This window comes from Medicago sativa, chromosome 5 (assembly GCF_051527215.1).
Source record: "Medicago sativa cultivar Bolivia chromosome 5, Bolivia_mono, whole genome shotgun sequence".
Lineage (NCBI taxonomy): Eukaryota > Viridiplantae > Streptophyta > Magnoliopsida > Fabales > Fabaceae > Medicago > Medicago sativa.
The window spans coordinates 50,707,766-50,719,588 of NC_140753.1; the positions used below are offsets into that span (position 1 = coordinate 50,707,766).

General features: G+C 34.6%; 2 protein-coding genes across 2 annotated transcripts; both read left to right on the forward strand.

Annotated features, from left to right (window-relative positions):
* Positions 1-1,182: 1,182 nt before the first annotated feature.
* LOC146922762 (RING-H2 finger protein ATL34-like) lies at positions 1,183-2,922 on the forward strand. Its single transcript, XM_085715546.1, has one exon. It carries the CDS (start codon positions 1,512-1,514, stop codon positions 2,685-2,687), a length of 1,176 nt encoding a protein of 391 aa, XP_085571672.1. The 5' UTR covers positions 1,183-1,511; the 3' UTR covers positions 2,688-2,922.
* A 6,081-nt stretch (positions 2,923-9,003) lies between these two features.
* Positions 9,004-10,651, forward strand: LOC146922763 (RING-H2 finger protein ATL11-like). Its single transcript, XM_085715547.1, has one exon. It carries the CDS (start codon positions 9,357-9,359, stop codon positions 10,506-10,508), a length of 1,152 nt encoding a protein of 383 aa, XP_085571673.1. The 5' UTR covers positions 9,004-9,356; the 3' UTR covers positions 10,509-10,651.
* Positions 10,652-11,823: the final 1,172 nt, after the last annotated feature.

Genomic DNA, 11,823 nt, shown 5'->3' on the forward strand with positions numbered 1-11,823 from the left:
ATCTCCAGATTATTTTCACCTAAAAAAAAAAAAAAAACAATCTCCAGATTATTTACATCAAAATCAAAAATCAATTTCTTTCTTTTAATTATAACAGACGGACCTAAAATTATATGATGTTTTGTAACTTTTTCATATTAATAAGACAAATAATTTTTAAACTCTTTTCTTTTTTAAATTTTTGTGAGATTATATGATCTTTTGTGCGATTTCAAAAATATATAGAATTACTTTATAATTAAGACTAAAGATAATATAATAGAAAAATATTAACATTTGATTGGATAATATTGGATTTACGAGTCATCTCTCTTATATATTGTTTAACTTTCACATTTTCAAGCAATGTGAGACTTTACTTTCCTCACACTTGTAACAATCTTCTCCTCAAGTGTGAGACATTGTGCTCCCTCGTACGAACCATAAACTTTGATATCACTGTCGGATCATGAGACAAGCCAGAATAATCAACTACATTGAGCCAATAGCAATCACTCAAATTAATTGGACACCGTATTTTAACCAAAACCTTAATACATTTTGGCTTATGAGTCCTACTTAAGTACTGTTCAACCCTTGTTTTTCGAGAAACTTGAGACTTTAACTCACCGCAACAATTGTTATTGTTACAATTCAATATTAATATTTTATCAAATAAAATTATTTGGGGAATTAGTCACTTTAGTCCCTGAATAGGAAAGGAGTAGTCACTTTAGTCCCTGAATGCAGATAAATTGCAAAGTAGTCCCTGAATGCAGACTCTGTTAGTCAATTTAGTCCCTGAATGCAGACTCTGTTAGTCACTTTAGTCCCTGAAATTGACCAACATAGTCTACATTCAAGGACTGTTTTGCAATTTCTCTGCATTCAAGGACTAAAGTGACTACTCCTTTCCTATTCAGGGACTAAAGTGACTAATTCCCCAAAATTATTTATGAAGTAATTTGATTCGTCCACTAATTATTATAGTTCAGCAAACAAACAAGTAATCCTTTGGCCATGCACAACGAAGAGGAGCCAAATCTTGTTGGCTTCCCGAACTCATGACAAATTATTTTTTAAAAAAGTTCATATGTAGTTCCAAAAGTTACTGAATGGTTCCTTTCAAAAGAATAAAAAAAAAGACTAATCAATGGCAAGGTTTGATAGGCAAAAGCCCACGTTATCTACCAAAACCACCCATAAAACTTAAAATATACAACTATAATGTAGCCATAATGTTGTACCAAAAAGAAAATGTAGCCATAATGTCTACTAAATGGACTTTACATTTGTTTTCTTAATTATTTTTCAGAAAAAACTAATATACTTAGGGAATCATTATGCCACCGCAATTCTGTTTCTTCGAATCAAAAGTTTGTGCTTTGTGTACAAAAAAAAAAAATTGTTTTGAGGTAATTTAGCCTTATTATACCATTACCCAACGTTCATATTTTAGAGTTTGCTCATAACTACCAAAACCGTGACATTCATTCAAAGGTATGATTTATTAAAATCATTTTTACATTCAAATGATCAGTATGCAAAACAATAGTCCTTTTACACTCTTGAGTTTCAATCATAGCCAAGCATGGCTCACTTTGGTTCTTGTTATTACTCTCATACAAATCTCACCAACGGTAATCGGTCAAGCAATAGGATCGGAAGATCCAACGGAGAACAACAAATCAGTAGCCACCATAATGGGAATTGTTGCCCTTATGTTCCTCTTCTCCGGTTTCCTTTCTCTCTACTCAGCTAAATGCACCGATCATCAACAAGGAGTTATTTTTGACTTGACTTTACCTACCGGAGCAAATGGTCTCCGGTCACAAAACAACGAGCCATGTAACGGTCTCAACCAAGAAGTTATAGACACGTTCCCAACTTTTCGTTACTCCAACGTCAAGGGACTCAAGATCGGGAAAAGCACGTTGGCTTGTGCTGTTTGTTTGAATGAGTTTCAAGACGATGAAACATTGCGTTTAATCCCTAAATGTAACCATGTGTACCACCATGGTTGCATCGATATTTGGCTTGTCTCACATAATACTTGCCCAGTTTGTCGTGCTAACCTTGCTCCAAGACCCGATATTGACACCACTGAGCCTACAATGATATCGAATCAGATACCAGAAGGAGAAGATCATCGTCATGAATTGAGTATACAAATTTCAAATGAGGAAGAAGTAGAACATATTGTTGAAGAGGAACAAAAGAAAGCCAACATGGAAGTGGAAAATTCACCTAAGGTAGATGTACTTCGTAGGTCTCAAACATATTCTGCACCAATACGGTCAAGATCAACAGGATTCTTATCTATTCTCTTGTTATCACGCTCAAACTCGACAGGTGTGTTAGTGCAACCAGGTGAGGATTGTGAGAGGTTTACACTGAGGTTACCTGATAAAGTTCGAAAGCAGATGATGATGAACACGACGACGCTTAAGCGTGCAAAAAGTTGTGTAAGTTTTACCAGAATGAGCAGTGGCACGTGCGGATATAGGTCAAGAAGTTTTGGTTGTGGAAGTGGGATGAGTCAAGTGCAGTATGAAAGGTTTGGAAGTGCGGAAGAAGAGAATTATTTAGGGTTTCTTAGGAATAGTTGGAATAATAAATCGGTGAGAAAATCTCCTATGAAGTGTTTGGGAGTTGATATCGACAATGATGATGACGAACGATCCTCTGATCTTTTGTTTCCTGTGTAGTTAATTGCAAGAGTGGATCATTGTCACATGTTAAATACTTCTTTTCTACTCCATTCAATAAAAACTTGGATTGTGAAAAAAAAGAATGGATGATTGGTTAGGTTAAACTTATGTTATTTAATTAGGTCTAGAGTGTTATTTGATTATCCCTTGTAATAGTACTCAGTTGTTCATGTTCATGTATATGTTTTTACATAATTAAGAAAATATATGTAAGATTTCTTTGAGAGCTTAATGTAGATTTGGTTTATTCAAAATTTTGAAACGTTATGACTTGTATCTCATGATTTTTGCCCAATTCCTCGATTTGTCACTTCATCATAGCATTGCAGAGATCAAATAGTTTTTTCTTTATTAATGATTGGATTACTTTTGCTATGGTTCATCTCCCAAATAGACATGGATTCTATACAACTGCAGTGTGATATTGTGGGTGTAAGAACAACTGGATTGAAAGTGAGAAACTTTTTCTTCCTAAATTTAATGCTCTCTATAATTGTAGTGTATGATGGTATTTCCTCCACAACATGAATTCGATCCCTTCCAAGTACAGCATTAGAAATGGATTTTGAGAGAATTGCGACAAACATACTAACTCTATTCAAAGTTCCTACTTGTAAATTTAACATCACAACTCTATTTGAGGCAGACCTTTTCCCATTAAAACTAGTTCCTGTTATACTGGTTTGCATTTTCCTTATATCTGACTCATATTTCCACTCTTGGAATAAGATTGACTGAGGCACCACCATAACTCAATCGATATCGCATTGTTGTCCTGAAATGGAAACATATATACTGAGGGATATGTGGAGTTATATTTGAAGCATAAAGGGTATACAATCAATATATTTTAGAAATTACGTGGATTTAAGCGATATCGAGACTAAGCACAGTGTGTGGTTCGATACAATTTATTTTTGATATAAACCGGCATAATAATTAATATTGTGCCTGAATAGGTACACAAACATCCTCCTTATCACAAGAGCAACAAGCAAATTGATGTGATATTTCATGAGGCATTGGGGGATCATGACACACTTCCATACGCTTCCAGCTTTATTCTTAGGAGGGCCACGCTACACCAGAGCCCTACAAATTAATCCTCTATCATCTAAACGTTGACGGCGTTGTATTTAGCGGCTACAATGATCATCAAGAGGTGCATGCCTTCGAGGATTTATGTTGGTACTCAGGTTGGATTATGTGTGGTTGAGGGAAGGTGTATCATCACTTGCCAGAGCAGGTGAAAAGGTAGTACAGGCATATGCAGGACATTCTCTGACATCCATCATATGTGCGTGCTCTTGTTGAAATTGATACATATTTCTAGAATATTCTAGTTAAAATGATGACAATGTCTATTAGAGAAAACTAGAATAGCTTAAAGTTACTATATGTTTCTACAGTGGCGGATCTTGACTAATAATGTGGGGGGAGCCAAATAATTTTAACTTATATATACAAGTTGTTTCATAAAATAAACAGAAATTGGTACGTGTTGCAGTGGTTCTCAAGGCATAAAAACCACCTCAAGATCAGTGGTTCGAGTCCTGCCAAGTAATTTTTCAGTGGTTCGAGTCCTGCCAAGTAATTTTTTTTGTGAATAAAATAAAAATGCATTGTAAATATGGAAGAAAAAGGAGACAAAATGCATTGTAAATATGGAAGAAAAAGGAGACAAATGGCAAATGGAATCGAACCCATGATCTCTCAACCAATTCTCCTTCAGTTTCCACTGCGACACTAGTGAAATACCTGTGTTTCTAGATTGTTCTATTAATGTCTAGGTTAAGTTGTAGCCTAGAAACATCTATAATATTCTAATGTAGAAAAGGCAAGACCTAGATTATTCTAGTTCTAGAAACAATATCTTCAAGCACCTATAAATAAACTTATATGGGTGCAATTGTATTCAAGCATGTCAAGCCATTGAGATGCAATGTCAATAATATTGAAGGTTTCACCATATCACTAATGTGTCTCCTCCTACAATATGCTCATCACTAATGTGTGTCCCTACCACTAGCTCCCTCACTATATTTTTTCTAACAGCTCTTGATGCAGCCCAGGTAGTTTAGGCTTTCCTGGATTTCTTGTTGCACGTCATGCCTAAAGCTGAGCGGGATATGGTGGTGGGGATCCATGGAAGCTCGCACTAGATACGTGGTCTAGTTATATCAGGTATCTCAACTGAACTTGTTGAGGGAGAACCCCCTAGGCCTGCTAAAGAGGAACTAATCATTGAGCAAAAGCATGCTATGGGTAGTCTTGATTCATTGATGATCATCAGGATTTGCATCAAAATGCTGGATGGGGTTGTGTGATGGTCATACTTATGAAGACTTGTGTGGTGTTATGTTAAGGAATTGGAGTGAGATGCTGCCAGTCACTACATATTCGATTACTAAAATGAGGAGGCAGTTGAAGTGACGATAGTTTTTTATTTGATTATTTTTGGTTTTATGTTAAATAATGAATGTTGGTTATATTTTTTTTGTTTATCGTAAGACATACCAAAATAATTTATTTCAATATGAATGAATGAATGAATAAATTTATTTTCAATGATTTAGGTTTTATTTTATGAACGATTTGAATGAATGAATGAAAGGTATGACTTAATGATGTAGTGAAAAAAAAAGTTTCCGCCTCTATAACTGACAAGAACATAAGCTAAATGTTGTAGGTGACAATGGTAGTTACATTAAGTGTCGTATGTGCCAACAACAGTTAACTTATTTAGTAGTTCTCAACCCCAAGTTAACCGCAATATACTATAACGAGGGGAAAACTTAATTAATTCAGGCACTGAGTGGTCTGACTTGAAGGATCAGTTGGACCAAATTAACTTTCGACTCAACCACAAAAACAGAAGGATGGTAGGCAGTGTTGAGTAATGATGCCTTTCGGCCGACTCAGATGCAGTGGCGGATCTTCCCAAGATCCCATGGTAGCCATGGCTCCCACCAGATTTCGTATTTATACTATATTAGGCATAATTTCTATGGTATTTCGATAGTGTCGCTGTGGAAACTGAAGGTGATTTGTTTCAAGAGGTCGTGGCTTCGACTCCTTTTGTCTCCTTTTTTTGCTATTTCGATAGTGTCGCTGTGGAAACTGAAGGTGATTTGTTTCAAGAGGTCGTGGCTTCGATTCCTTTTGTCTCCTTTTTTTGCATATTTATCATGTGTTTTTATTTTTATTCACAAATTTTTTTTGGAAGGATTCGAACCACTGCTATTGAGGTTGTTTTATGCCTTGGAAATCACTGCAACACATAACAATTTGTGTCTATTTTATGAAACTTGTATATAAAAGTTACAATTATTTGGCACCCCCCACATTTTTAGTCAAGATCCTCCACTGCTCAGATGGAAGCTTGTAGTTCGCCAAGATGAAGCTTAGAAACAACGACGACATGAGAACTTTGTTCTAAATATTTGATCTGTACAATACTAAAGGATGGATCGAGTTGGACGCTTAGTTGGTAAAATCTTTCAAAGATATTTGGAAAAATTTGATTCGATTCTGAACTTGCGAAGAAATCAGGGCTTGGATAGAGAAACCAGATGATGAAGTTATTTATGTTGATTCATGATCTATTATGTTATGTTTTATTATGTGTTTTACGTTGTTAAATTATGTTTTATGTAAGTTCTTGTTGTTGTCTTACATGGATGTGTTTTTCTCTAAAATTCATAGTTAATTGCCAACAAGAGTTAACTCTTGGTTTACTACCAGCAATCAACCGATGTAGACAAACGAACGATAGTTAATTTTCATTGAAAATGAATGGTTGATTTCGGAGTAACTGAAGTGCATGTAATTTGACTATTTTAATCTAATAAGTTTTCACTTCAAAATTTATCCAAAAATGGATCATTGCAATTGCAAAAACCCAAAACAGAAATACGGATTTTTCAAAGTAAATGGCGTGTACACGCCACGGCAGAAACAAGAAAAATGATGAAAATGCGTTGAGACAAAAGTGTATCCCATAGCAGAAGAACTTGTCGTCACTCATTTCAGCGAAAATTCCAATAAAAAAAGTAGCAAAAACTCGTTTAATAATTTAAACATCGATGAGCCACGTTTGGTTTATTCTGTTGTTGTTATTTTTGGGGACAGATGAGATTAGGATTCTGCTGAGCATCAATGAGTGAGAAGTCCCATCCTATAGTTTGGTATGGTTTATTCTAATATATCACGTTTCCCACATATTAATGATGTTGAACTTGAACATATATAGCAAAATTAAGCTGATTTTTTTTTAATAAAAAAAAAAAGAAAATGAAGCCGAAGTTGAGTAAATTTATTGAAGTGAAACAAATTTTCTTAACACTATTTTTTTTATAATAATCCCTTATTGACGGTCTCCGTTAAAAAAATTGTATCAAATTGTCTAGGAAATAATTTTATAAATATAGAATTTTTTTTTTGACAAATGGGGTGCAGAAGGTGAACCAATTGCAACACCCTATATATATATATATATATATATATATATATATATATATATATATATATATATATATATATATAAGGAAACAAGAACACAAGAGAATGGGGCTAGACCAAAACCTTCTCAAACGATACAAGATAAAACAAGGGGTGCAGAAGGTGAACCAATTGCAACACCCTATATATATATATATATATATATATATATATATATATATATATATAAGGAAACAAGAACACAAGAGAATGGGGCTAGACCAAAACCTTCTCAAACGATACAAGATAAAACAAACGGGAGACAAAAGACAAACCCAGAAAATAACAAGACAAAAAAGCAAAACAAACAAAAAGGAAAAGAAACGAGAAAAACCCAAAGAAAGACCAAGAATCAATATGGTAACCTACCTTTGGATCGAGTATTATGAACCTAAAAACCCTTATACTTCTTCTTTTTCGTGGCCCTAGACACCACCTCAGTGAAGGGCTCTTCCGTGGCAGCAGAACTATTCTTCAAATATCTGATTGCCGCCTCTCTCCCTTCCTCATCAGTGTAAACCCGAGGCCCTGTATTTCTTGAATCATTTCCTTTCCAAAGATGTTGTTGCAAGATCTCTAAGTCATGAGCAACGTTTGGATTTATAAATATAGAATTCACAACATGAACGAAAATATAATAATAAAGATAGTTATAACAAAATACAAAACAATGTCAACCATGAAAAATACTCTCTCCTTCCCTATATGTAAGCATCATTTACATTTACTAAAAGAGTGCTGAGATATAGAGACGGAGGGAGTATATATTGTGTTATGATTTTTTTTTGTCAACCAACGAAGTGTGATCCAAGTGACTAGGAGCTTTTTAAATGATGTCTAGTTTTAGAATTTTGGTGATGGGAATATAATTACAGCTGTTGAAAGAGGAATTGATCCTTAAGTAGTATTTTACATGCTTAAAGGGTTTGAACAAAGTAAGTCCTGTATTAGTTAATTTATCCATTGAAAAATAACATTTTTTCCTTTTAATTATATAAAATATACCCCTCTTCATTACTTTTAAAAAACAAACAATTAGTTTAGCAATCAATGTTTTACTTCCTCCGTTTCAAAATACATGTCCAATTTTTGCAATGTGCACTATTCACTTGACTTACTTTGACCATACTTTTTAACTAATGTATAAATACAAATATTAGCATGTAAGATGTTGTTTGATTTGTCTCGACAAATATTTTCAAAATATTAAATTTTTATAATTTTTTACTTTAGATAATTAAAGATATTAACGGTCAAAATTGTGCATTGGCAAGTGTGAAGTGATTGACTTGGACATGTATTTTGAAATGGAGGGAGTATAATAAATGAAGTACATCCACAAATTTGCACCACTTACACACATATATAGAGTTAATATTTGTACAATCACTTTATGACAACCTTTGAGACTATTTATTCTTTTATAATTAATCTCATTGTGTTGTTACTCTTTTTATTCTCCCAAAATAAGACCAAAAAAATTAAGTTATCAAAAATTGTCGTATAAGTATCATTGGCTATAACCCTGTTCTCTTACAATTTTCTTGTGAGTTTAGTAGTAAATTTTATTTTTAAAGTATAAATTTCACACAATCAATCAATCATAGAAAATTAGGGTTGAAAAAAAATTGGTGCTTTTCTCTTCTTTTTTTGGTGGTGGCCAGGGTTTGAACCCAAACCTTGCATATATTATGCATTGTCCTTATCAACTGAGTTAAGCTCACGAGTACTATAAAATAATTGTACGTAGTATGGTAAGAAAATTAATTATTAGGTGAAAAACTATAAAATAAAAAGGAATTACTCTTTTTGTTTAAGGAAATTTTTTACTGGTTTTATAACAAAGATTACCAATAGTTTTGCTCAGCTTTTCTCAACAGAAAAAAAAAAATATGGTATTTTCTCTTTACAAAATAAACTTGAAGTGTAGTGTGCCTCACGTTATATTGTTTTTCTAGTACTCCCAAAAGAAAAAACCAAATTGATCCATTAAATCCATAACGTCATAATCACACTTTACCTTTTATTAATCAAAACTCCATTTTACGTTACTCTTAAGGAACAACAAACTTTCTCAATAACAAGAAACGTAAAAGAGTACACAAATTCCATCTCCATCACTATTCTTTCAACACCTTCACACTTCACCTCTATCTATGATCCACTATGCGCATTCACACCATATTCCCTGCACCCGCATCTCTCACTTTCTTACTACTCTGTAAATTTTATCACCGCCATGCATGCAAACGTCCGTTTCTTTTTCTTCTTCTTCTTCTTTCTTTTATCTTTCCGGCAACAGCTCAGCCACCACCACCGCAAGATGCATTCGCAAAAATGAAGTTCGACAAAACCATGGCATCAGTCCTTGTGATACTCGTCATGGTTTTCTTCACATTGGGCTTCATTTCAATCTACACTCGCCAATGCAGAGAACGAAGAATACGAGGAAGGGTCGATCTTACTGTTCCGGTTACCAGTGGTGATGTTTGCCTGCAACCGCGTGGTCTTGATCCAACGATCATCGAGAATTTTCCGAAGTTTGTATATTCGGAGGTGAAGGATCTTAAGATTGGAAGAGTTACGTTAGAATGTGCAGTGTGTTTAAATGAGTTTGCGGATGATGAAACGCTGCGTTTGATTCCTAATTGTAGCCATGTGTTTCATCGTGATTGTGTTGATGTTTGGTTGTTGCATCACTCTACTTGTCCGGTTTGTCGAGCTGAACTTGTTCCCGGTTCGGATGATGCTGGTTCTTCTATTCAGATACAGATCTCTGAACCAAATTTGGCTGAGCCGGTTTTTAATCATGAGCCGGATGTTATTGAACCAGTTGATTTGGATGAGAAGAAAAAAGTTGTAAAAGTGAATCCTAGTGTGACTTTTGATGGTATGAACCAGACTCCGGTTCGGTCCATGTCAGTGGGATTTGGGTTTATGAGATTGTTTTCTCGGTCTAACTCAACGGGTCAATTAATGGTTCGGTCGGATGAGGATTGTGAGCGGTTCACGTTGAGATTGCCGGATGAAGTGCATAATCGATTAATGGGTGATATCACGTTGCGCCGAACAAAGACTTGGGATGCTACATTACGGAGTGGGAGAAGGGGTTACCGAACAAGGAGTGTGGGGAGGAATTCTCTACAATATGAGCGGTTCAATGTAGAGAACCGGTTGGACCATAAAGGGTTCACATGTGGTCCGTCTTTTTTGGGCCGGGTTGGTTCGATGAGATCAACAAAGGATGGAAACAATGCAACAATGGGTGTTATGGATGAAGTTGATGTTGGAGAACGTTCTTCGGATCGTTTAGTTTAAATTGATTGGGTGTGGATGGAAATAAGTTTACTATTGAATTTTTTATTTTACGTATAATGATGGAGCTAATCTTCGTGTTCATAGAATTAAAATTTTGATTTTATTTATATAGTTCAAGAGAGCACTACAGTTTTTATGTACTTTATATAAGAACTAGTTGTCAACCCGTGCTTCGCACGGGGTGGATTGTTTTTTTTTTTTTTTCCGGATAATTTTGTTGGCAAACACACATTTGTTAATACGCTTAAAAGTAAACTGATTCGAACATAGATATTACATGCATATAAATATAAAAAACCATGATCCATAACATATCAAATCCTAGATAGGTCTACCATAAACGAAACCAAAACAGAAGTTATACAACACAAAATGGCCTCATCATCTTCAATTCCAAAAATAACCACTACCTTTCGTTGTTTACTGGTCGCGGATGTGTCTGACGTACATTTTGGAGATTTCTCAGCATTCCATGATTAGAAGCAGTCTCAAACTCATCTCTAATTTCCCTAACAACCTCTTTGTATTAATGATCAAATTGTTAGATATAATTGGATATTAACTTGATTATATTTTTTAAAGAACGTGATTATATTAATTACCTTAGGATCACAATATGAAGTTCATTTGTAATAACTTTTTCCATACTATCAATTTCAAAATTAATCTTTCATTTTCTTTATTCTTTTTTTATTGGCTTTACAAACACACTTGATGTCTTTAATGGAACATCTAGTTCCTGTCACTCCAATGTGAGTTGTTGAATTTGTTGGATTCACAATCATTATTGTTGATTTATTTTGTCCAGAAAAATAGAAAAATAATGCAGGTGGAAAGAAAAGAGAGAGGTGACTGCATACAATTTGCATTCCAAGATTCGAAACCCCTCGGTTTTACTATGAGATTAGGAACAGTTTACTATGAGATTAGGAACAGTGATCTGTCAACAAAATTAATGTTGTTCTTTTGAAATAAAAGAGTGCATTTAGGCTGAAGGGAAAAATCTGTTCAGATTCATAGGCAATCCATAGAACTCATCACTTCTGATATCCTGCCTGAAGGTCCTGAATTTTTCCCACCAGTGTCTCCCACTGTCATGGTGAGTTGAGGCGTGTTTATGACTCATGGTGGCATCCAAGAAGTAAGCAACTATATTTGCCACAGTTGCTGAAGATGAGAAAATCACTTGCACTATATTGTTGAACTGCATATTGCAAGAAAATCAGAATAATAATCAAAGATGGTTATCCTTATAGCAAGAGGAAACTTGTTCAGTGAGATATACACACACACACACACACACACACACACACAC

Excerpts from the sequence above, each read along its gene's own strand:
- LOC146922762 (XM_085715546.1), top strand. The coding sequence starts at position 1,512 with ATGATCAGTATGCAAAACAATAGTCCTTTTACACTCTTGAGTTTCAAT.
- LOC146922763 (XM_085715547.1), top strand. The coding sequence starts at position 9,357 with ATGCGCATTCACACCATATTCCCTGCACCCGCATCTCTCACTTTCTTA.